Source organism: Poromitra crassiceps (assembly GCF_964638095.1).
Source record: "Poromitra crassiceps genome assembly, chromosome: 3".
Classification (NCBI taxonomy): domain Eukaryota; kingdom Metazoa; phylum Chordata; class Actinopteri; order Beryciformes; family Melamphaidae; genus Poromitra; species Poromitra crassiceps.
Genome location: NC_139625.1, coordinates 89,476,054 through 89,502,379, shown reverse-complemented (window position 1 = coordinate 89,502,379; position 26,326 = coordinate 89,476,054). Strand labels below are relative to the sequence as shown.

The 26,326-nt window shown below is 45.0% G+C and overlaps 2 protein-coding genes across 2 annotated transcripts in view; one reads left to right on the top strand and one right to left on the bottom strand.

The window, feature by feature from the left end:
* The window catches only part of atp10d (ATPase phospholipid transporting 10D), a 113,958-nt gene extending 113,602 nt beyond the window's left edge, over nt 1-356 (bottom strand). Inside the window, exon 1 of the mRNA XM_083633569.1 lies at nt 265-356. The gene's annotated coding sequence lies outside the window, so the exon portion shown is untranslated. The remainder of the gene's footprint in view (nt 1-264) is intronic.
* A 555-nt stretch (nt 357-911) lies between these two features.
* commd8 (COMM domain containing 8) lies at nt 912-26,326 on the top strand. The gene is made up of 5 exons (XM_083633466.1): nt 912-976; nt 1,996-2,151; nt 17,279-17,431; nt 20,096-20,251; nt 25,003-26,326. The coding sequence occupies exons 1-5, from the start codon at nt 932-934 to the stop codon at nt 25,021-25,023; spliced, it is 531 nt and encodes a 176-aa protein (XP_083489592.1). The 5' UTR covers nt 912-931; the 3' UTR covers nt 25,024-26,326.

Genomic DNA, 26,326 nt, shown 5'->3' with positions numbered 1-26,326 from the left:
CCTAACAAAATGTTTAAAACTGAAACTGCACACGACTTGTTCTATCTACCCCCTGACTGCGAGTTATTTTGACTAAAAAAACAACCAATGTAAGCTATCGATGCTGGGCAACTGAAAATAAAGACTATTGTTTGAAACGGGTCATAGTCATACAGTAGTATGTGGTCATGATTTGTTCACCATCACTGCAATGAATGAGTATTGGATCTGCGATAAAGCGTTAACACACCAACGTTTCTGATGGACAAACCAACGTTAACTTACCCCGCTCGCTGCTGCCTATTTCCATACGATGGCTGCTTTCATAAAGCTAATGCTAATGTTGTCGGTCACATCACTAACTGTTACTATCACACAGGCACACCCCTTCAACACAAAGCAGGATGTGAACTAGGCTACCGTGCGATCCGCTCTCTGGAGAGGTTACGCCAAACACCATTCAAAAACCTGCCAATTCAATCAATTCTTACTTATTGACCATAGCACGTACCCCGTAGACCACATGTCAAGGCATTTTAACAATCAACTGGGCTTTCTAGTGAATTCGGCATACAAGTTAACTTTATTTTAATTGCATTCCAACTTTCAGATTGGCTCAGTCTCCTCCCATGCAAGAGAAGATTGTGCGAAACGGCAGCCAGGCACATCTATTCTAAACGTTGACATTTTATTGGAATAAGTGGCGCTTGCTCTGTTTGATCTATGCCGATTTGGAGAGAGACCCTTAATGTAAAACGTCCAAGCAGGACAACCAAGGTCACGCTAAAGTGACGTGTTTTTCAACGGTGCTGCGTACACACCGGTACACACACACACACACACACACACACACACACACGACCTACCGTTGCTGGCAAGTGGACGCGGGCACGTGACTACCATCAGCTGACCAGCACGCAGCCAAAGGCGGAAGTCACCGTTATTGTAAACAATGGTGGTATTACTGAGCAGGTTGCCTCTTACAGAATGCACAAAAGTAAGTATCAATCAAGCATGGCGATGCAATATGCTTCCTTTCTATATGCCAGTATGATTAAATAAATGTCTGTCTGCAGCAACAATGTGAATCGGGCGATACCATTGAATAGAGCGGAATATAACTGCCTTACCTGTCTCTAATCACAGTGGTGTAGCTTGAAGAGTGTCATTTGTGTCTGCGCGCGGGTGGGGTGGCGGGGGTATGAGGAGGTTCAGGCCAGGTGTCCCCATTCATCATTATTTCATTTAACAATAAGTTAACACAATTAGATCATGTATAGAATAATGACTGCTTTTATCATAATTTCACTATCTCTATCTCTCTACATCTCTATCTCTCTCTCTCTCTCTCTCTCTCTCTCTCTCTCTCTCTCTCTCTCTGTAGGCCTAATAATAAACAAAACTAAACATGTGTAACGGAGCACATGTATGTGTACTGTATTGTTTACTTTTGTGGTAATTCAATAACAGACACAATTTGATTTTGATTTGAAGCAAGTGACAATTCAAAACCAGACAGAGATCCAATATTGTGTTGTATGTAATAACTGCATCAGTCCAGATGGATTCATAAACAGTTAAGATCCTGGTATAAGTTGACCATTTAATATTTGTACTTGTGTGATGGTGATATGACCATCTGTGTTTCTCCTGTGATATATACGCACCGCAGCACATTCACACTGACCTAATCTATTAACATGGGAACTGGATGGGAATGGAGGAGATGCCTTACCCCGCAGCTATCTATACCCACTATTTGCTAAACAAAATCGCTGAAGTGACAATCCCGTCTTTATTCGTCACAGACACACATCAATGCATGTTTCCTCCGCGTTTGAACCATCCTGGCTCGTCCTTCCTCCATGGTCAGGCCAGGAGCGGTGAAGCGCCCCGGGGACTAACTTCTTCCAACCACGGCCGCTGGTCAGACGACGATCAATAACTTTGAATAGGAGACAACGGATTGATTCTGGTTGATCATCTGATGTGATTAGTATGTTGACCCGCTTGCAGCTGTGTCACAGGGTGGTGGATGGCATGTGCGGGCGGGAGCCTCCGTGTAGGGCGGACTACAGCACCACCTGGAGCCTGGAGGAGTGGCTGCAGCTGCTGGACTTGCTGTCCACCCTCTTCCGGCTGGCCGTGGGCAACAACAGCTCTGACCAAGAGGTGAGATGCCAAGAGAGCAGATGGCAGCGATTTTAAAGCTGCACTATGCAACATTTGTTTGGTACAAATCCTCCCACATTATCAGCCTGAGGCACAGAGGGGGCTGAAACTGAAGAGTGTCCCATCCCCATTCATTGGGGCCCGTAGCACCCAATAATGTAATCATTTCCTGAAAATGTACAGTGATCATGCCCGGAAATCTAATCCAATTTGCACTTGATCAAAAATGTAATAAAACCCAATCATGTTGTAACTTGAATAATAATTAATTCATTGATTGATTAATGTCATAAAATGTCCTGACTGATGTTGTAAGAACATTTCATCAATAAGCCCCAAGAGGCTGTGGTTTACAGTGATTTGATATCAGTTGTTTTTTCCGCTTTCTTCCAAAAACTGCATGGGATTAAACTGCATGGGGTTAGCATCAAGTGGGATTAGCATCACGTGGGCTTGTCTGCAAAGGAGAGATTCACGGGTAGAACCCATTCTCATTCAGATATCTGGAGGTGAGAGGTCAAGGGACCCCTTTGAAAATGGCCATGCCAGTTTTCCCCTCGCCAAAATCTAGCCTAACTTTGGAGCGTTATTTAACCCCCTTGCCAACAAGCTAGCATGACGTGTTGGTTGGTAGCAATGGATGCTTTAAGCTGCCTTCACATGATAAGTGATGTTCTCTTCTCTCACCGCGAGGTAGAGCAGAGGAAGCTCAGCTCTCTCCCCATAGGAAAACAACCAGACAGCAGGTAGAGCAGAGGAAGCTCAGCTCTCTCCCCATAGGAAAACAACCAGACAGCAGGTAGAGCAGAGGAAGCTCAGCTCTCTCCCCATAGGAAAACAACCAGACAGCAGGTAGAGTAGAGGAAGCTCAGCTCTCTCCCCATAGGAAAACAACCAGACAGCAGGTAGAGCAGAGGAAGCTCAGCTCTCTCCCCATAGGAAAACAACCAGACAGCAGGTAGAGCAGAGGAAGCTCAGCTCTCTCCCCATAGGAAAACAACCAGACAGCAGGTAGAGCAGAGGAAGCTCAGCTCTCTCCCCATAGGAAAACAACGAGACAGCAGGCGCAGAGCTGTTTTACCACGGATCATCTGTGGGGGGCTTTAGGTCTTCTACTTTCATATGATACCAGTTTCTTCCAGCCTCTGAAAGACCCCACCCCCAGCAACGCAATTGGCTGGTGCCCCTGGGCACTCGCCCAATGCCATATATGGGTAATCCGGCCCAATGTTGGACTAAATTCCTACAAGACAACCCTGCCAGGTAGCATTTTACCAGTGAAAAAAGTGAACAGCGAGCACACTCCAAAAAATATATAAATAACTGTGCAAGGCACATACAATATCAAGTCACAGCAAAAAGGACCAGCACACAAAAAAGTCCTTTCAAAGGTTTAATACCTGTAGTCTGGGTAGAGCAGCAGCACAAAGGTTTAATACCTGTAGTCTGGGTAGAGCAGCAGCACAAAGGTTTAATACCTGTAGTCTGGGTAGGGCAGCAGCACAAAGGTTTAATACCTGTAGTCTGGGTAGAGCAGCAGCACAAAGGTTTAATACCTGTAGTCTGGGTAGGGCAGCAGCACAAAGGTTTAATACCTGTAGTCTGGGTAGAGCAGCAGCACAAAGGTTTAATACCTGTAGTCTGGGTAGAGCAGCAGCACAAAGGTTTAATACCTGTAGTCTGGGTAGGGCAGTAGCACAAAGGTTTAATACCTGCAGTCTGGGTAGGTCAGCAGCACAAAGGTTTAATATCTGTAGTCTGGGTAGAGCAGCAGCACAAAGGTTTAATACCTGTAGTCTGGGTAGGGCAGTAGCACAAAGGTTTAATACCTGTAGTCTGGGTAGGGCAGCAGCACAAAGGTTTAATACCTGTAGTCTGGGTAGGTCAGCAGCACAAAGGTTTAATACCTGTAGTCTGGGTAGAGCAGCAGCACAAAGGTTTAATATCTGTAGTCTGGGTAGGTCAGCATCACAAAGGTTTAATACCTGTAGTCTGGGTAGAGCAGCAGCACAAAGGTTTAATACCTGTAGTCTGGGTAGGTCAGCATCACAAAGGTTTAATACCTGTAGTCTGGGTAGGTCAGCAGCACAAAGGTTTAATACCTGTAGTCTGGGTAGAGCAGCAGCACAAAGGTTTAATACCTGTAGTCTGGGTAGGTCAGCAGCACAAAGGTTTAATACCTGTAGTCTGGGTAGGTCAGCAGCACAAAGGTTTAATACCTGTAGTCTGGGTAGGTCAGCATCACAAAGGTTTAATACCTGTAGTCTGGGTAGGTCAGCATCACAAAGGTTTAATACCTGTAGTCTGGGTAGGTCAGCATCACAAAGGTTTAATACCTGTAGTCTGGGTAGGGCAGCAGCACAAAGGTTTAATACCTGTAGTCTGGGTAGGTCAGCAGCACAAAGGTTTAATACCTGTAGTCTGGGTAGAGCAGCAGCACAAAGGTTTAATACCTGTAGTCTGGGTAGGGCAGCAGCACAAAGGTTTAATACCTGTAGTCTGGGTAGGTCAGCATCACAAAGGTTTAATACCTGTAGTCTGGGTAGGTCAGCATCACAAAGGTTTAATACCTGTAGTCTGGGTAGAGCAGCAGCACAAAGGTTTAATACCTGTAGTCTGGGTAGGGCAGCAGCACAAAGGTTTAATACCTGTAGTCTGGGTAGGTCAGCATCACAAAGGTTTAATACCTGTAGTCTGGGTAGAGCAGCAGCACAAAGGTTTAATACCTGTAGTCTGGGTAGGGCAGCAGCACAAAGGTTTAATACCTGTAGTCTGGGTAGGTCAGCAGCACAAAGGTTTAATACCTGTAGTCTGGGTAGGTCAGCATCACAAAGGTTTAATACCTGTAGTCTGGGTAGAGCAGCAGCACAAAGGTTTAATACCTGTAGTCTGGGTAGGGCAGCATCACAAAGGTTTAATACCTGTAGTCTGGGTAGAGCAGCAGCACAAAGGTTTAATACCTGTAGTCTGGGTAGGTCAGCATCACAAAGGTTTAATACCTGTAGTCTGGGTAGGTCAGCAGCACAAAGGTTTAATACCTGTAGTCTGGGTAGAGCAGCAGCACAAAGGTTTAATACCTGTAGTCTGGGTAGGGCAGCATCACAAAGGTTTAATACCTGTAGTCTGGGTAGAGCAGCAGCACAAAGGTTTAATACCTGTAGTCTGGGTAGGTCAGCATCACAAAGGTTTAATACCTGTAGTCTGGGTAGGGCAGCAGCACAGCAACAAACGGTTTCGGCTAGGGATGTTCATTTTGAACAATTTCCATAATCGAAAATCGGGAAAATTAACGATCGATTATCGATGGCGTAATAATAATAATAATATATATATATATTTTTTTTTACTCTGGTCTGGAAATAACGTTGCGCGTTCTCGGCCAGCTATAATGGCGATGCCGCTGTATAGTAAGAATATCAGACACTAGCGCTGTGGCCAGGTAAACAAACATGTTACATGTCAGGTTACATGATGTAAGGCAATCGGCGTCTTCCAGCTTAGCTGACAGCACAAGAGTCAAATCAACAGGCCTGAGCCTCACTGAGGTCCGCAGACCGCTGGGTGCGTTTGTTTGTGTCCCCGGCGCATGCCGGTGTGAATTCCCCATGTTTAAAACAGTTTTGTTGGCACAAAGGCCCGTGCCCAGCCAGAAAACTAGAGACTATATGAAGCTCCACCTCACGTTAGTCGGCTGTGCAATGGAGTGGGGCGAGGAGGAACGAATTCCACCCAAACCTAGTCCGCAAAAAAAAAAAAAAAATTATAATCGATCAAAATTCCACATGATCGAATCAATTCCTTAACGATCAATTATCGATTTTCGATAATTGATGAACATCCCTAGTTTCGGCACACAGGCAACTCAGACAACACTGAGGAAGGCCTGTGTGCCGACACCGTTTGTTGCTGTGCTGCTGCCCTACCCAGACTACAGGTATTTTACCAGACTCACACCACCTTACTCCTCATGCAAAAGGCCAGACAGATACTCTGATCTGTGCCAAATCAGATTGTTAAACTGAAGCTGGTACTAGCAGGCACAATGAAGGTAAGCCACACCAGGGCGGAGCACATAGCCAACATCCCATAGAAACTGTCAAACAAACACACGCACACTAAAAGTCAAAGGGTGTTAACTAATAACAACTAACAACCTTGATAACAAAGAATGTTATGTACTATTAATTAGAGCTGGGTATTGGTTCAAATTTCAAGAATCGATTCGATTCCGATTCACAAGGTTGCGAATCGATTAATTTCGATTCGATTCCGATTCGATCGATTTCAATATGTTTCAAAATGTTTTTTGATCTGTACCCTGAATTACATGTCCAGTTATGTAACACAGGGGTTCCCAACCAGCCAAGTAGATACACGGGGGAAAAAAGTTGCAGACCTGTTGTCAATTTTAATGGTTTTAGTTACACATATATTTACTCACCAGGTGGTGACAAAGGGTAAATAACAGCCTTTTCATCTGTCAATAAAGACACTTTCACAATTATGCACAGTGATTTGATTTCAGCCTATATAATTTCTAAAAGTAGATATTAATGATCAAACATTTCCATTCATGTAGCCTACAGTATTTATGTTTTTGTTTCAACTACAAACATAAATAAACGTCAACTTGAAACTATGTTTCAACTACCACACACAGAATAATATTTTAGCCTGTTTATTAAAAAAAAAAAAAAAAAAAAAAAATCGATCTCTGGACATATGAATCGATAATCGAGGATTAAAAGGAAAATCGATTAAAAATCGGAGAATAGATTTTTTGAACCCAGCCCTACTATTAATACACGCCTTGTCTCTTTGTGTTTGCTGACAGCATGTCACAACACTACAACATGTCAGGATGCTGTTATTTACTGCTTCAAACTTTCATACCCACATTGAAATCAAATCAAGTCCAATGAAGGCTACATCAAGAATGCACTGTTACTTACTTTAGACGTTCTACCCTTCCAGTGTGTTTTTCGTTTGTTTTCATGTTGTTTTTAGCGGGTTCCTATCTGGAGGAAAAGCCAGCAGAGCACGGGGAGAACATGCAAACTCCACAGAGAAAAGCCCTTTTTGACGAGCCCAGCTGGGCCGTGGGCACTGAAGTCAAGTCAAGTCAAGTCAAGTTTATTTGTATAGCACATTTCATACACAGTGGCAATTCAAAGTGCTTCACATAAAATGGTTGACAGGAAAATAAAAGAAAAGAAGAGAGTAAAACGGACATTTAAAAGCATCACAACAAAACTTTAAAAAAAGAGTATAAAAAGTGCATTAAGCAACTTCATTAAGCACACAGGAAAATAAACGAAAAGAAGAAATAAAATGGACATTTAAAAGCATCACAACAAAACTTAAAAAAAAGAGTATAAAAAGTGCAATAGGCAACAGGCGCGGCAGTTGCAGAAAGAGCTAACTTACTCATTGGGTTTGCATAGTAGCTGTCAGCAGTTAAAAGCGACGGTAAACATAAAAGTCTTTAGTCTATTTTTAAAAGTAAGTAAGGTTGGGGCAGATCTGAGGTCTTCAGGCAATTTGTTCCAGCTAGCAGAAGCATAGTGGGTAAATGCAGCCTTCCCGTGATTTGATTTGATCCTAGGGACAGTTAATAAGCTGGACCCTGTTGACCTAAGAGTTCTAGACGGTTCGTAGCGTGGGAGCAATTCAGCTATGTATTTTGGGCCTAGGCCATTAAGTGATTTATAGACTAATAACAGTATTTTAAAATCTATTCTCTGACACACTGGCAACCAGTGTAAGGACTTAAGAACTGGAGTGATATGATCAGCTTTCTTCATTAGAACTCTAGCAGCAGCATTCTGAATGAGTTGAAGTTGCCTAAGTTCTTTTTTGGAGAGACCAGAAAAAAGGCTATTGCAGGAGTAGTCTAACCTACTATAAATGAAGGCGTTAATTAGTTTTTCTAGATCCTGTCTGGACATGTATCCCCTAATTCTTGCTATATTTTTAAGATGATAAAAAGCAGATTTTCTAATTGACTTAATGTGGGAGTTAAAGTTGAGATCGGAATCAATAATAACTCCAAGATTTTTGACTTGATCCTTAGGCTTCAGGGATAGAGACTCAAGGCGTGCAGTGATTTTAAGCCTTTGTTCTTTGGGGCCAAACACGATCACCTCAGTTTTGTCTTTGTTTAGCTGTAGGAAATTCTGGCACATCCAGTTATTTATTTGATCAATGCACTGGCACAATGATTCTATGGGGGCATAGTCAGCTGAGGAAAGAGTTATATACAACTGAGTGTCGTCTGCATAGTTATGATAGGCTACTTTGTTTTTTGAGGGCATTGGAATGGGGACACACCCTCGGCGCCCAGAGCATCCCAGGCGGGAATTGAACCCAGGACCTTCTTGCTGTGACGCGACACGGCCACCACTGCACCACCGTTCCCACTACCCAGGAACACACACCATGCTCATACCCTTATTCACCTTATGTAGCCACGCCCATTTGACCCGGTTGTGTGGTCGTGTGACGACTTCCGGCAAAAAAAAAAAAAAATGGCTGGCTGCTCCAATATCATCTAACTCTGAATTAACTAATCATTTAGCCAATTGTATGTAACATACCAAATAAAAGCAAACGGCAATGTCTAAGAATGCAACGCTATGTAACTGGCTCATTAAGTCTCGCATTCCAGGGAATTACGCTAACGTCTGCGGGTCTTATAGACGTAAGTGGCTCGAGCGCTCGGAGGAGAGAGAACTATCTGAAGCTTTCTTTGTTGGAGTCCAGGTATGTTTTACAAGAAAGTGCTCGTCATTGTCGATGATAACGTTATCTGACCTGGCTAACAGTGGATACTCCGCTTGCTTGCTGTGTACCGAGCTCAAAGTAGTAGGCAACGTTCTTTGTTTTACCCCCTGCACTGTCCGCTACAAAAACAACTGTCTTCGTCATGACGTTCTTTCATATTTGGCACCGTGACCGCCGGAAGTGTTAACACGACCCGGAAGAATTTGGCCCACCCCCGCGTCTGAACATAAGGTGAATATGGATGGAGTGAAAGAGTTGCAATTAGTGCCTCCTGAGCAGATTTATGATTTATTCTTACATTTTTCCATTTTCCCCTTCTCTCAAGTACCCCCTGTAGTACCTCCACATACCCCTATGATGGGGTATGGGTACGTGTACCCCAGTTTGAGAAGCACTGTACTGGACAAGTCAGGAGGTCCAGCTTTATTATCCTATTCCAGCCAGGGCTCATGGGAGGTGGAGCCTTATCGGACAGAATATTGTCAGAACATTAAAACGTTCTCTATGATGTGAGTCAGGACATTTGATTACATTATTGGTCAAGTCATTACTTTATTGGGTTTTATTGCATTTTCGATCAAGTTAAGTGCAAATTCTATTACATTTTCATGATGTTATTACATTATTGGGTGCTACAGGGTCTTTCAGATAGTCAAGTTCTGTTACCGCTCTGCTGCCATTTTGGGCCACCAGTCTGTGAAAATGGCCTTGTTCTGCTTTAAATGGAGGAATTGTCTAACAAATGGCTGGCTCTCACACTTCTGTGAGAACTTCTACACTTCCTATGGAGAAGTGTGAGAGAGTCATGTGTGCATGGGTGCGGCGCGTACATGCACTTTTCCTCTGTCACGCGGATGTGAATTAGATGACAGCAGACTTCAGGTTCCTCATTCCTTTCGTCTCCTTATTTTCACTCAGATAGTTCAGTCAGAGATATGAAAGAGTCCATTATCTGCTTCCAGCACCAGCTGCTGCAGAGCCTCATAGTGTCATAACTCACATTGGCTTTGTGTCACGGAGGCCCAGTGGTGCCTTCATGTGCTGCTGGGACAGTCCTGCATCCAGGAGCCAATTTGGCTCCTAAACAGTGCTGTTTTGACAGAAAATCTAACGATTATTAATCCATTAGTTGTTAATTATTAAATGAATTGCCAACTATTTGATGATAATAGATTAATTGGTTTGGTTAGAGTAATTTTTCAATCACACCCCCCCACACACACACACACACATTCTTAAATGTGAATATTTTCTTGACTCCACTATGACAGTCAAATGAATGTCCTTGTGTTGTGGGGGAAAAAGACAGATTTGATGACGTCATCTTGGGGTTTGGGGAAAAAGTGATCGCGATTTTTCACCATTTTCTGACATTTTATAGACCAAACGACTAATCAATTAATCGAAAAAATAATTTCCAGATTATTCGACAATTAAAATAATCGTTAGTTGCAGCCCTAGTAAACAAACATGTTCTTCTTAAACCACCTTCTTCTAGAAGACAAGTTATTATTTTGTCAAGGCCACTTGGTATGAGATTTGATTGCACATTCCCAGCTCACAGTTCTGTGAGACACACACAAGATGTTGCTTTGAGTTTAATGTTATAATGGTCAAGCAGATTCACTATTCTTGTTTCATGCACTTAAATATTGATCACATGCTACATATTACGTGAGCATATAGGGATGTTGCTTAGCATAGGAACTTCCCCATTTCCTCCTCAACACATAACCAAAGAGTGACTGTAGACAGGAGGTGATGTTACTGATGAGTTAGTTCCTCCTCTCTGGTTATGTTAATCAGGCAGATCGCCTGCTGTAGTCTTCGGTTGGAATGGAAACCCGGGCTGGATTCAAATGATTCCTATTCTGAACCACTTTTCCTTGGCCTTGATGGAAAGGGACAATTCATTCCTTATGGAAAGACAACTGCAGTGCTAAGAGAATCCCACTGTACTACTTACACTAGGCTAAGATACTTAAACCACGCCGGGCTCAACATGCCACTGAATGACTGAAAGCTGATGAACATGTACAACAATCCATTTCCTGTTTGGTTGCTTGAAAATTGTGTTTTTCCACGTTCGTAAGCTAATGCAGCTATTCTTTGCCAGCTTTGTCGCAACCAATTGTGAGCCGGCATGATCTACCTTTCCTTTGTTAAAGGATGCTCCAGTGTATCCTATGCCAGGAAGTCAGGAAGCATTGAAGCTCCTTTCCTTTGCATTTAGAGAATTCAAAGAGCTCTTATCGTGGTCGGTCATTTCACTGTGTGAGGACTCTTCCTGATGTATCTCCAGGTCATGTCACTGTGTTAGGAGGACTCTTCCTGATGTATCTCCAGGTCATGTCACTGTGTTAGGAGGACTCTTCCTGATGTACCTCCAGGTCATTTCACTGTGTTAGGAGGACTCTTCCTGATGTATCTCCAGGTCATTTCACTGTGTGAGGACTCTTCCTGATGTATCTCCAGATCATTTCACTGTGTTAGGACTCTTCCTGATGTATCTCCAGGTCATTTCACTGTGTTAGGACTCTTCCTGATGTATCTCCAGGTCATTTCACTGTGTTAGGAGGACTCTTCCTGATGTATCTCCAGGTCATTTCACTGTGTTAGGACTCTTCCTGATGTATCTCCAGGTCATTTCACTGTGTGAGGACTCTTCCTGATGTACCTCCAGGTCATTTCACTGTGTTAGGACTCTTCCTGATGTAGCTCCAGGTCATTTCACTGTGTGAGGACTCTTCCTGATGTACCTCCAGGTCATTTCACTGTGTTAGGACTCTTCCTGATGTAGCTCCAGGTCATTTCACTGTGTTAGGACTCTTCCTGATGTATCTCCAGGTCATTTCACTGTGTTAGGACTCTTCCTGATGTATCTCCAGGTCATTTCACTGTGTTAGGACTCTTCCTGATGTATCTCCAGGTCATTTCACTGTGTTAGGACTCTTCCTGATGTATCTCCAGGTCATTTCACTGTGTTAGGACTCTTCCTGATGTATCTCCAGGTCATTTCACTGTGTTAGGACTCTTCCTGATGTACCTCCAGGTCATTTCACTGTGTTAGGAGGACTCTTCCTGATGTACCTCCAGATCATTTCACTGTGTTAGGAGGACTCTTCCTGATGTATCTCCAGATCATTTCACTGTGTTAGGACTCTTCCTGATGTACCTCCAGGTCATTTCACTGTGTTAGGACTCTTCCTGATGTACCTCCAGGTCATTTCACTGTGTTAGGACTCTTCCTGATGTACCTCCAGGTCATTTCACTGTGTTAGGACTCTTCCTGATATATCTCCAGGTCATTTCACTGTGTTAGGACTCTTCCTGATGTACCTCCAGGTCATTTCACTGTGTTAGGACTCTTCCTGATGTAGCTCCAGGTCATTTCACTGTGTTAGGACTCTTCCTGATGTACCTCCAGGTCATTTCACTGTGTTAGGAACCTTCCTGATGTATCTCCAGGTCATTTCACTGTGTTAGGACTCTTCCTGATATATCTCCAGATCATTTCACTGTGTTAGGACTCTTCCTGATGTATCTCCAGGTCATTTCACTGTGTTAGGACTCTTCCTGATGTATCTCCAGGTCATTTCACTGTGTTAGGACTCTTCCTGATGTACCTCCAGGTCATTTCACTGTGTTAGGACTCTTCCTGATATATCTCCAGATCATTTCACTGTGTTAGGACTCTTCCTGATGTATCTCCAGGTCATTTCACTGTGTTAGGACTCTTCCTGATGTACCTCCAGATCATTTCACTGTGTTAGGACTCTTCCTGATGTACCTCCAGATCATTTCACTGTGTTAGGACTCTTCCTGATGTAGCTCCAGGTCATTTCACTGTGTTAGGACTCTTCCTGATGTACCTCCAGGTCATTTCACTGTGTTAGGACTCTTCCTGATGTAGCTCCAGGTCATTTCACTGTGTTAGGAGGACTCTTCCTGATGTACCTCCAGGTCATTTCACTGTGTTAGGAACCTTCCTGATGTATCTCCAGATCATTTCACTGTGTTAGGACTCTTCCTGATGTACCTCCAGGTCATTTCACTGTGTTAGGACTCTTCCTGATGTATCTCCAGGTCATTTCACTGTGTTAGGACTCTTCCTGATGTACCTCCAGGTCATTTCACTGTGTTAGGACTCTTCCTGATGTACCTCCAGGTCATTTCACTGTGTTAGGACTCTTCCTGATGTATCTCCAGATCATTTCACTGTGTTAGGACTCTTCCTGATGTACCTCCAGGTCATTTCACTGTGTTAGGACTCTTCCTGATGTACCTCCAGGTCATTTCACTGTGTTAGGAGGACTCTTCCTGATGTATCTCCAGGTCATTTCACTGTGTGAGGACTCTTCCTGATGTATCTCCAGATCATTTCACTGTGTTAGGACTCTTCCTGATGTATCTCCAGGTCATTTCACTGTGTTAGGACTCTTCCTGATGTACCTCCAGGTCATTTCACTGTGTTAGGACTCTTCCTGATGTATCTCCAGGTCATTTCACTGTGTTAGGACTCTTCCTGATGTATCTCCAGATCATTTCACTGTGTTAGGACTCTTCCTGATGTATCTCCAGATCATTTCACTGTGTTAGGACTCTTCCTGATGTATCTCCAGATCATTTCACTGTGTTAGGAGGACTCTTCCTGATGTACCTCCAGGTCATTTCACTGTGTTAGGAGGACTCTTCCTGATGTACCTCCAGATCATTTCACTGTGTTAGGAGGACTCTTCCTGATGTACCTCCAGGTCATTTCACTGTGTTAGGACTCTTCCTGATGTACCTCCAGGTCATTTCACTGTGTTAGGACTCTTCCTGATGTACCTCCAGGTCATTTCACTGTGTTAGGACTCTTCCTGATGTACCTCCAGGTCATTTCACTGTGTTAGGACTCTTCCTGATGTATCTCCAGGTCATTTCACTGTGTTAGGACTCTTCCTGATGTATCTCCAGGTCATTTCACTGTGTTAGGACTCTTCCTGATATATCTCCAGATCATTTCACTGTGTTAGGACTCTTCCTGATGTATCTCCAGGTCATTTCACTGTGTTAGGACTCTTCCTGATGTACCTCCAGGTCATTTCACTGTGTTAGGACTCTTCCTGATATATCTCCAGATCATTTCACTGTGTTAGGACTCTTCCTGATGTATCTCCAGGTCATTTCACTGTGTTAGGACTCTTCCTGATGTACCTCCAGATCATTTCACTGTGTTAGGACTCTTCCTGATGTACCTCCAGATCATTTCACTGTGTTAGGACTCTTCCTGATGTACCTCCAGATCATTTCACTGTGTTAGGACTCTTCCTGATGTAGCTCCAGGTCATTTCACTGTGTTAGGACTCTTCCTGATGTACCTCCAGGTCATTTCACTGTGTTAGGAACCTTCCTGATGTATCTCCAGATCATTTCACTGTGTTAGGACTCTTCCTGATGTACCTCCAGGTCATTTCACTGTGTTAGGACTCTTCCTGATGTATCTCCAGGTCATTTCACTGTGTTAGGACTCTTCCTGATGTACCTCCAGGTCATTTCACTGTGTTAGGACTCTTCCTGATGTATCTCCAGATCATTTCACTGTGTTAGGACTCTTCCTGATGTACCTCCAGGTCATTTCACTGTGTTAGGACTCTTCCTGATGTATCTCCAGGTCATTTCACTGTGTTAGGAACCTTCCTGATGTATCTCCAGGTCATTTCACTGTGTTAGGAACCTTCCTGATGTATCTCCAGGTCATTTCACTGTGTTAGGACTCTTCCTGATGTATCTCCAGGTCATTTCACTGTGTTAGGAACCTTCCTGATGTATCTCCAGGTCATTTCACTGTGTTAGGAACCTTCCTGATGTATCTCCAGGTCATTTCACTGTGTTAGGACTCTTCCTGATGTATCTCCAGGTCATTTCACTGTGTTAGGACTCTTCCTGATGTATCTCCAGGTCATTTCACTGTGTTAGGAACCTTCCTGATGTATCTCCAGGTCATTTCACTGTGTTAGGACTCTTCCTGATGTACCTCCAGGTCATTTCACTGTGTTAGGACTCTTCCTGATGTATCTCCAGGTCATTTCACTGTGTTAGGACTCTTCCTGATGTACCTCCAGATCATTTCACTGTGTTAGGACTCTTCCTGATGTACCTCCAGGTCATTTCACTGTGTTAGGACTCTTCCTGATGTACCTCCAGGTCATTTCACTGTGTTAGGACTCTTCCTGATGTATATCCAGGTAATTTCACTGTGTTAGGACTCTTCCTGATGTACCTCCAGATCATTTCACTGTCTTAGGACTCTTCCTGATGTATCTCCAGGTCATTTCACTGTGTTAGGACTCTTCCTGATGTACCTCCAGATCATTTCACTGTGTTAGGACTCTTCCTGATGTATCTCCAGGTCATTTCACTGTGTTAGGACTCTTCCTGATGTATCTCCAGGTCATTTCACTGTGTTAGGACTCTTCCTGATGTACCTCCAGATCATTTCACTGTGTTAGGACTCTTCCTGATGTACCTCCAGGTCATTTCACTGTGTTAGGACTCTTCCTGATGTATCTCCAGGTCATTTCACTGTGTTAGGACTCTTCCTGATGTACCTCCAGATCATTTCACTGTGTTAGGACTCTTCCTGATGTATCTCCAGGTCATTTCACTGTGTTAGGACTCTTCCTGATGTATCTCCAGGTCATTTCACTGTGTTAGGACTCTTCCTGATGTATCTCCAGGTCATTTCACTGTGTTAGGACTCTTCCTGATGTACCTCCAGATCATTTCACTGTGTTAGGACTCTTCCTGATGTATCTCCAGGTCATTTCACTGTGTTAGGACTCTTCCTGATGTATCTCCAGGTCATTTCACTGTGTTAGGACTCTTCCTGATGTATCTCCAGGTCATTTCACTGTGTTAGGACTCTTCCTGATGTACCTCCAGATCATTTCACTGTGTTAGGACTCTTCCTGATGTAGCTCCAGGTCATTTCACTGTGTTAGGACTCTTCCTGATGTACCTCCAGGTCATTTCACTGTGTTAGGACTCTTCCTGATGTAGCTCCAGGTCATTTCACTGTGTTAGGACTCTTCCTGATGTAGCTCCAGATCATTTCACTGTGTTAGGACTCTTCCTGATGTAGCTCCAGGTCATTTCACTGTGTGAGGACTCTTCCTGATGTAGCTCCAGATCATTTCACTGTGTTAGGACTCTTCCTGATGTAGCTCCAGGTCATTTCACTGTGTTAGGACTCTTCCTGATGTAGCTCCAGGTCATTTCACTGTGTTAGGACTCTTCCTGATGTACCTCCAGGTCATTTCACTGTGTTAGGACTCTTCCTGATGTAGCTCCAGGTCATTTCACTGTGTTAGGACTCTTCCTGATGTACCTCCAGGTCATTTCACTGTGTTAGGACTCTTCCTGATGTAGCTCCAGGTCATTTCACTGTGTTAGGACTCTTCCTGATGTACCTCCAGGTCATTTCACTGTGTTAGGACTCTTCCTGATGTACCTCCAGATCATTTCACTGTGTTAGGACTCTTCCTGATGTAGCTCCAGGTCATTTCACTGTGTTAGGACTCTTCCTGATGTATCTCCAGGTCATTTCACTGTGTTAGGACTCTTCCTGATGTAGCTCCAGGTCATTTCACTGTGTTAGGACTCTTCCTGATGTATCTCCAGGTCATTTCACTGTGTTAGGACTCTTCCTGATGTAGCTCCAGGTCATTTCACTGTGTTAGGACTCTTCCTGATGTACCTCCAGGTCATTTCACTGTGTTAGGACTCTTCCTGATGTATCTCCAGGTCATTTCACTGTGTTAGGAGGACTCTTCCTGATGTACCTCCAGGTCATTTCACTGTGTTAGGACTCTTCCTGATGTATCTCCAGGTCATTTCACTGTGTTAGGACTCTTCCTGATGTACCTCCAGGTCATTTCACTGTGTGAGGACTCTTCCTGATGTACCTCCAGGTCATTTCACTGTGTTAGGACTCTTCCTGATGTAGCTCCAGGTCATTTCACTGTGTTAGGAACCTTCCCGACCAAAAAAGACTGAACGAACGCAGCCCGGCAGACTCTTTGTCCTCCATGCATGGCACATGGTTGTCCATCCTTGAGTGATGTCAGTGTTATTATGTCACATGTTTTACTACACTACATTATTGGTAATTGCTATTTGCATCACAAGTTTTTAATGTCATTTTGTTTATTACATTATGCACTTTTATTACCAGTTGAGTTAGCGGATGACACAAACATCTTCCATTGATATCATTCATACAAACCTCTGCAGCAGATGTAGAATATGTGAATGTAGGCTGCCAGTGAATGGGTGCTCACAGGACCTGGTCTGTGTGCAGGTGCTGGCGGGCTTGTCGGGCGCGGGCAGCAGCTACGGAGAGGCTGTGCTGAGCGTGCTGAGGGCCAGACGGGAGGAGATCCGCCAAGCTCTTGTGGAGAGAACCAACTCCATCTCCAGTGCTACTCTGCAAGACTTCGACTGGCAGCTGAAGGTGACCCATCGCCTTGTCCTTCATTGTGACCTTTATATCTGAAATAGGGTTTTTTCATGAACTCTTTTGGCAGATTGCTGATACATGCTGATATCTGTGCAAATGTTTCCCCATCTAATTTCAGAGAACTCCTGTAGTGGAGTTAACACATTATTATTATGCTGCTTTGATCGTGATGAGTTAACACATTATTATTATTATGCTGCTTTGATCGTGATGAGTTAACACATTATTATTATGCTGCTTTGATCGTGATGCCAACTGGCAGATGCAGACATAAATACAATGCTTTTGAAAATGTACAGTACACCTTCACTAGCCTACGTGAACTCACACCTTCACTAGCCTACGTGAACTCACACCTTCACTAGCCTACGTGAACTCACATTTACTTTTGTTTGTCGTTTCTGTCTGTACAGTACACCTTCACTAGTCTACGTGAACTCACACCTTCACTAGACTACGTGAACTCACACCTTCACTAGCCTACGTGAACTCACACCTTCACTAGCCTACGTGAACTCACATTTACTTTTGTTTGTCGTTTCTGTCTGTACAGTACACCTTCACTAGTCTACGTGAACTCACACCTTCACTAGACTACGTGAACTCACACCTTCACTAGCCTACGTGAACTCACACCTTCACTAGCCTACGTGAACTCACATTTACTTTTGTTTGTCGTTTCTGTCTGTACAGTACACCTTCACTAGTCTACGTGAACTCACACCTTCACTAGACTACGTGAACTCACACCTTCACTAGCCTACGTGAACTCACACCTTCACTAGCCTACGTGAACTCACATTTACTTTTGTTTGTCGTTTCTGTCTGTACAGTACACCTTCACTAGTCTACGTGAACTCACACCTTCACTAGACTACGTGAACTCACACCTTCACTAGCCTACGTGAACTCACACCTTCACTAGCCTACGTGAACTCACCTTTACTTTTGTTTGTCGTTTCTGTCTGGCCCCAAGCTTTCACACGCTGTCTGCAGTGGGCGGAGGTTGGGCAGGTGTACTTACCTTGACAGACAACTCCTTCAGCCAATCAGCGTTGGGTCCAGTCAAACCCAAATCCACTCGGGAGAACGGCGAAAATATTTTCCGCCGAGAAACTCCGGTTGCAGCGATACTCCTGTACTTGTTTAATTGTTTGTTATTGAGTCTATTTCTGCAATAACTGCACTTTATGGCTGTTTAAACTCGACGGATGCTGACATTACTCCTCGAGGCGAACAGGCAAGGAGGCGGCCATTACTGTTTTACTAGTGGCGTTCTGATTGGCCGGTCACGATGTCAACTACGAGGCGGGTTGCTGATTGGCTCGTCCTCTTAGCAGTTTCTGCTAAGATTCCACCAGGGGGATAAGGCCAGACGGTCTCGCAGAAGCAAATGAAATGTGAGTTCACGTGACCGGCTGGTTTACCAGGCTACACCTTCATAAGAGAACTACTTCAACTTAGGTTAGGTTGTGTAAAACATGCATTTGGGCAAAATGAAAGCATCATTTTATCGGCTTGTCATATCAACAGTAATGTACGTTTCGGGTCAATGCCAATATTTCATTTGAAAGCCTTTATCATACCGATGACGTGCCGATTAGGGGTGGGAATTGCAGAGTAACTCACGATACGATACTGTCACGATACTTGGCCCTCGATAACGATGGTATCACGATACAGTGATTCTGCGATAATCGATACATTGCAGGATATATATCTCTCATCAGGACTAGGGCTGGGCAATATAATCGATACGGCAATATATCGCGATATTTTATTTCCCGATACTGTATCGATACTTGGACGCCAAGTATCGCGATATTAAAAAAAAAAAAAAAATGCACGCCATGCCAGGCCAGGCCTCTGCACCTGGTGATTTCCACCCCTAATCGATACTGTAGCTATTGTGAATTTCGGCTTGTTAATACAGTATATGGGTACAGTATGTCCTAAATTGAACTGTTTTTCCCTTCCCTATTCTATGAGTTCCTCTTGCTGTGTCTCTGTGCAGTTGGCCCTGTCCAGTGATAAGCTGTGTTCCTCTTGCTGTCTCTCTGTGCAGTTGTCCCTGTCCAGTGATAATCTTGCTGTGTCTCTGTGCAGTTGGCCCTGTCCAGTGATAAGCTGTGTTCCTCTTGCTGTGTCTCTGTGCAGTTGGCCCTGTCCAGTGATAAGCTGTGTTCCTCTTGCTGTCTCTCTGTGCAGTTGTCCCTGTCCAGTGATAATCTTGCTGTGTCTCTGTGCAGTTGGCCCTGTCCAGTGATAAGCTGTGTTCCTCTTGCTGTGTCTCTGTGCAGTTGGCCCTGTCCAGTGATAAGCTGTGTTCCTCTTGCTGTGTCTCTGTGCAGTTGGCCCTGTCCAGTGATAATCTTGCTGTGTCTCTGTGCAGTTGGCCCTGTCCAGTGATAATCTGTGTTCCTCTTGCTGTGTCTCTGTGCAGTTGGCCCTGTCCAGTGATAAGCTGTGTTCCTCTTGCTGTGTCTCTGTGCAGTTGGCCCTGTCCAGTGATAATCTTGCTGTGTCTCTGTGCAGTTGGCCCTGTCCAGTGATAATCTTGCTGTGTCTCTGTGCAGTTGGCCCTGTCCAGTGATAATCTTGCTGTGTCTCTGTGCAGTTGGCCCTGTCCAGTGATAATCTTGCTGTGTCTCTGTGCAGTTGGCCCTGTCCAGTGATAAGCTGTCCTCACTGCAGACTCCTCTGCTCAGTCTCAGTCTGGACGTGAGGGAGGATGGAGCGCTGCGCCCCGTCGTCATGGAGATGAACAGAGAGGAGTTGCACACACTCATCAGCTCACTAGAAGCCGCCAATAAGGTAGAAACACTTAGAGACACTCACTCTGTAACCCTAACCCTGTAGCTGTGTTCAGAATAGAGACACTCACTCTGTAGCTGTGTTCAGAATAGAGACACTCACCCTGTAGCTGTGTTCAGAATAGAGACACTCACTCTGTAGCTGTGTTCAGAATAGAGACACTCACCCTGTAGCTGTGTTCAGAATAGAGACACTCACTCTGTAGCTGTGTTCAGAATAGAGACACTCACCCTGTAGCTGTGTTCAGAATAGAGACACTCACTCTGTAGCTGCGTTCAGAATAAGGTAGAGACGCTCACTCTGTAGCTGCATTCAGAATAGGGCTGAATCATTTTGAAAAAATTGCAATTATTTTGATTGATATTGCCATATGATTTGCAATATTAGAGGGAATGATCATTTGTACGTCATTCTAATTTTTCATTGAAAACATAGTATGATTATGGTGTGACTTTTGCAGGGATCTGTGCCAAACAAATGTTCTTAAGTCAAGTTAAAACCGTCTATAGCTGTGATCCACAGCCACCATCATCAGACACGTCTCATTTCTCCAAATACATGTCCTTGTTTCCTCTCTCCTCACATGGTTTCCCACTGACTAGACACAGACTAGAGACTCACACTGACTAGACACAGACCAGAGACTCACACACTGACTAGACACAGACCAGAGACTCACACACTGACTAGACACAGACCAGAGACTCACACACTGACTAGACACAGACTAGAGACTCACACTGACTAGACACAGACTAGAGACTCACACTGACTAGACACAGACTAGAGACTCACACTGACTAGACACAGACTAGAGACTCACACTGACTAGACACAGACCAGAGACTCACACTGACTAGACACAGACTAGAGACTCACACTGACTAGACACAGACTAGAGACTCACACTGACTAGACACAGACTAGAGACTCACACTGACTAGACACAGACTAGAGACTCACACTGACTAGACACAGACTAGAGACTCACACTGACTACACAGACTAGAGACTCACACTGACTAGACACAGACCAGAGACTCACACACTGACTAGACACAGACCAGAGACTCACACACTGACTAGACACAGACTAGAGACTCACACACTGACTAGACACAGACTAGAGACTCACACTGACTAGACAGACTAGAGACTCACACACTGACTAGACACAGACTAGAGACTCACACTGACTAGACACAGACTAGAGACTCACACTGACTAGACACAGACTAGAGACTCACACACTGACTAGACACAGACTAGAGACTCACACTGACTAGACACAGACTAGAGACTCACACTGACTAGACACAGACTAGAGACTCACACACTGACTAGACACAGACTAGAGACTCACACACTGACTAGACACAGACTAGAGACTCACACTGACTAGACACAGACTAGAGACTCACACTGACTAGACACAGACTAGAGACTCACACACTGACTAGACACAGACTAGAGACTCACACTGACTAGACACAGACTAGAGACTCACACACACTGACTAGACACAGACTAGAGACTCACACTGACTAGACACAGACTAGAGACTCACACTGACTAGACACAGACTAGAGACTCACACTGACTAGACACAGACTAGAGACTCACACTGACTAGACACAGACTAGAGACTCACACTGACTAGACACAGACCAGAGACTCACACTGACTAGACACAGACTAGAGACTCACACTGACTAGACACAGACTAGAGAGTCACACTGACTACACAGACTAGAGACTCACACACTGACTAGACACAGACTAGAGACTCACACTGACTAGACACAGACTAGAGAGTCACACTGACTAGACACAGACTAGAGACTCACACTGACTAGACACAGACTAGAGACTCACACTGACTAGACACAGACTAGAGAGTCACACTGACTAGACACAGACTAGAGACTCACACTGACTAGACACAGACTAGAGAGTCACACTGACTAGACACAGACTAGAGACTCACACTGACTAGACACAGACTAGAGACTCACACTGACTAGACACAGACTAGAGACTCACACACTGACTAGACACAGACTAGAGACTCACACTGACTAGACACAGACTAGAGACTCACACTGACTAGACACAGACCAGAGACTCACACTGACTAGACACAGACTAGAGACTCACACTGACTAGACACAGACTAGAGACTCACACACTGACTAGACACAGACTAGAGACTCACACTGACTAGACACAGACTAGCGACTCACACACTGACTAGACACAGACTAGAGACTCACACTGACGAGACACAGACTAGAGACCCACACTGACTAGACACAGACTAGAGACTCACACTGACTAGACACAGACTAGAGACTCACACACTGACTAGACACAGACTAGAGACTCACACTGACTAGACACAGACTAGAGACTCACACTGACTAGAGACTCACACTAGGCCAGATTAGGCTGTAGATTAGCTAGATACTATGTCCCAGTTAGCTCTGGTTAATGCTTAGAGTAGTCAGTTGTCTGATCTTCTCCCCCCCCTCTCTCTCTTTCCCCCTTCCCCCGCTTCTTCCCTTCTTCCCCCTTCCTGTTTTCCCCTCTCCCACATTTCCAACTCCCCCCCCCACCTCCTCTCTTTCCATGCTCTTTCCTCCCCCACATCCCACCGCCCCCCCTCCCTTCTCCTGCTCTCTCCTCCTTCTCCCCCCCTCTGCTCCTTCTCCTCTTCTCCCCTATTTTCCCGAATCCCTGCCACTTCCTGCTCTCCCCTCTCTCACATTCCCCCTGCTCTCCTTCCCCTGCACCCTCCCACCTCTCCTTCTCTGTTCTCTCCTCCTCTCTGTCCTCTCCCCTCTCTCACATTCCCCCTGCTCTCCTTCCCCTGCACCCTCCCACCTCTCCTTCTCTGTTCTCTCCTCCTCTCTGTCCTCTCCCCTCTCTCACATTCCCCCTGCTCTCCTTCCCCTGCACCCTCCCACCTCTCCTTCTCTGTTCTCTCCTCCTCTCTGTCCTCTCCCCTCTCTCACATTCCCCCTGCTCTCCTTCCCCTGCACCCTCCCACCTCTCCTTCTCTGTTCTCTCCTCCTCCACATTTCCCATTTTCTCCCCACCCTCGCCCTAATCCGGGCCCGTATCCTACTCCCTCCCTCCACCCTAGACCCTACCTCTACCCTGGCTCTCCCTCCCCTGCACCCTCCCACCTCTCCTTCTCTGTTCCCTCCTCCTCCACATTTCCCATTTTCTCCCCACCTCCTCCCTCTCACATTCCCCCTGCTCTCCCTCCCCTGCACCCTCCCACCTCTCCTTCTCTGTTCTCTCCTCCTCTCTGTCCTCTCCCCTCTCTTACATTCCCCCTGCTCTCCTTCCCCTGCACCCTCCCACCTCTCCTTCTCTGTTCTCTCCTCCTCTCTGTCCTCTCCCCTCTCTCACATTCCCCCTGCTCTCCTTCCCCTGCACCCTCCCACCTCTCCTTCTCTGTTCTCTCCTCCTCTCTGTCCTCTCCTCCCTCTCACATTCCCCCTGCTCTCCCTCCCCTGCACCCTCCCACCTCTCCTTCTCTGTTCTCTCCTCCTCCACATTTCCCATTTCTCCCCACCCTCGCTCTAACCCGGGCCCGTATTCTACTCCCTCCCCTCCCCCAACCCTAGACCCTACCTCTACCCTGGCTCTCCCTCCCCTGCACCCTCATCTCTCCTCCTCTGTTCTCTCCTCCTCCACATTTCCTATTTCTCCCCACCTCCCCCCTCTCCTCCCTCACATCCCCCCGCTCTCCCTCCCTCCTCCACTCTCCTGCTTTCTCCTCTTCCCGGTGTTCTTCCCTTTCCCCCCTTCCCCCACTACTCTAAAGCATAGTACACATTTTACTCCAAAGCATGGCACCCACTCTATCCCCTCCAATATTCCGCCACTATTTAAAGCATGGCATAGCATGGCAATATTCCGCCACTATTTAAAGCATGGCACCCATGCTCTTAGTATTTCGCCACTATTCAAAGCATGGCACCCACTCTTCCCTAAAGCAAGGCACCCATAAGCTCTATATGTGAACATGTGCTTATTTGGCAAAAGGACTCACTACTAAAGGCTTGCAGCCAATTAAATTAGGCATAGTTTGGTTGCTTAGAAATTGACATATGTCCGTTTGCAAGATGTGCGTCTATATTTCTCATTCTCTCCCCACCTCCTCCCTCCCCCTGCTCTCTTCTCCCCCACACACCCCCCCTTCCCCTCTCCTGCTCTCTCCTCTTGCTCCTTCCCCACCTCCTATACCCTCCAACATCTCCCATTCCCTCCCCACCCCATCACTCTCTCACATTCCCCCTGCTCTTCCCCCTTCTCCTGCTCTCTCCTCTGCTCTCTCTTCATTTCTATATTTTCTATATTATCAATTGTTCAAATGTTATCTTTATTCTGTATATTCTTGTTACTGTTGTGTTAGCTAGAATCAGCTAGACATACTTTCTGTGAAGCCCTCTGAGACATGCTTGTGAATTAGGGCTATATAAATAAACTTGACTTGACTTGACTAGACACAGACTAGAGACTCACATAGCTCTGCTGAAGCAAGACAGTGAAACATGAGGAGCTGGACAAGAACACAGAGGGAAAGCTTGATACCATGATGATGCTGCCACCTAGAGGTTTGGCCGTGTGATGGAGCAGGCGTCACTGCATCGTCTTGGCAGCGCAGAGCAGAAGACGTCTCCTCCAACATTGAAGAGGACTAAATTGTCACTGTTGATGATGTATTTGTGTCTTGCCAGGTGGTGTTGCAGTTGAAATGACCAGCAGATGGTGGAACGCTGACGCCATTTAGGCCCAAGACCAGAGGAAGAGGATGTCTCTCATGTCATCAGTGTAAAGCAGACCTTTATCCAAATCATGCCATCATGTGTACCCCCAAGTACCCCCTTTACCCGACCACAACATGTTGCTTAGAAAACTGCAAGAGAAAACTATAGAATATGATGCAATGAATGAATGAATGAATGATGATAACCCACCTTTTGAAGAACATAACATTACAAAATAAGACATGGAGTGAAAGAGCTGCAATTAGTGCCGCCTGAGCAGATTTAGACACTTTTCCATTTTCCCCTTTCTCTCAAGTACCCCCTGCAGTACCTCCACGTACCCCTAGGGGTATGCGTACCACAGTTTGGGAACCACTGGTGTAGTGTAATTATTGCTAACTAGCAGGGCAAGGAGAGAAGGAATATGTAGCTATCTATTGATGTTTGATGAACTGTAACTCACAGATGGGGACTTGCACTTAAAGAGGACATGAAACACGTGATCATATGGCTCTAGTTAATTAGCATTTCACCTCAGACAAGACAGGACACTGCTTTCAAGTCTGAAATTGACCTCGATTTGCTGCTGTAGAAAGATGAACATTTCAGCTTTTCACCAACTAGGGCGCTGCTGCTAGATGATGTCACTAGGTTGACTGCACAGTACAGTAGTAAGGATTTTGAAGGTTTTGAAAACAACAATCCAAGTCAGAAACCCAACAGCATGCTGTGAGCCTGTTAGAATTCAAAATCACTTAACTAGCCTGTACTCGACTACTGTAGCTCCTCTACTGTTCTGTACTGTGCAGTCAACCTAGTGACATCATCTAGCAGTGTCCTAGTTGGTGAAAGGGTGAAATGTTGTTCATCTTTCTAGCAAATCGAGGTACATTTCACACTTGAAAGCAGTGTCCTGTCTTGTCTGAGGTGAAATTCAAATGAACTAGTCATATGATCAAATGTTTCATGTCCTCTTTAAGTCACACACAGTGACTTGAGACTTGGACCTGAGATTTTAGACAATCTTTATTTGTGTGTGTATTAACATTAAGGCAGTGGTCTTCAGCAGGGGGCCCCCAGGGGGTCTGCAGAGGTACTGTAGGGGGTCTGCCATTTTTTGTCAGTCGGCTAGTTTGTGAAAATTGTAAAAAATGTATTTTAGATGACAATATTGAGTAAATTCCAGGCATTAATAGGCAATAATAAGCTATTTTTTACAAAAATGATTTACAAAACTAATCTGATGAAGCAATATGTTAAACATGTTCTCTCCTCATTGCTTTTTATGTAATCT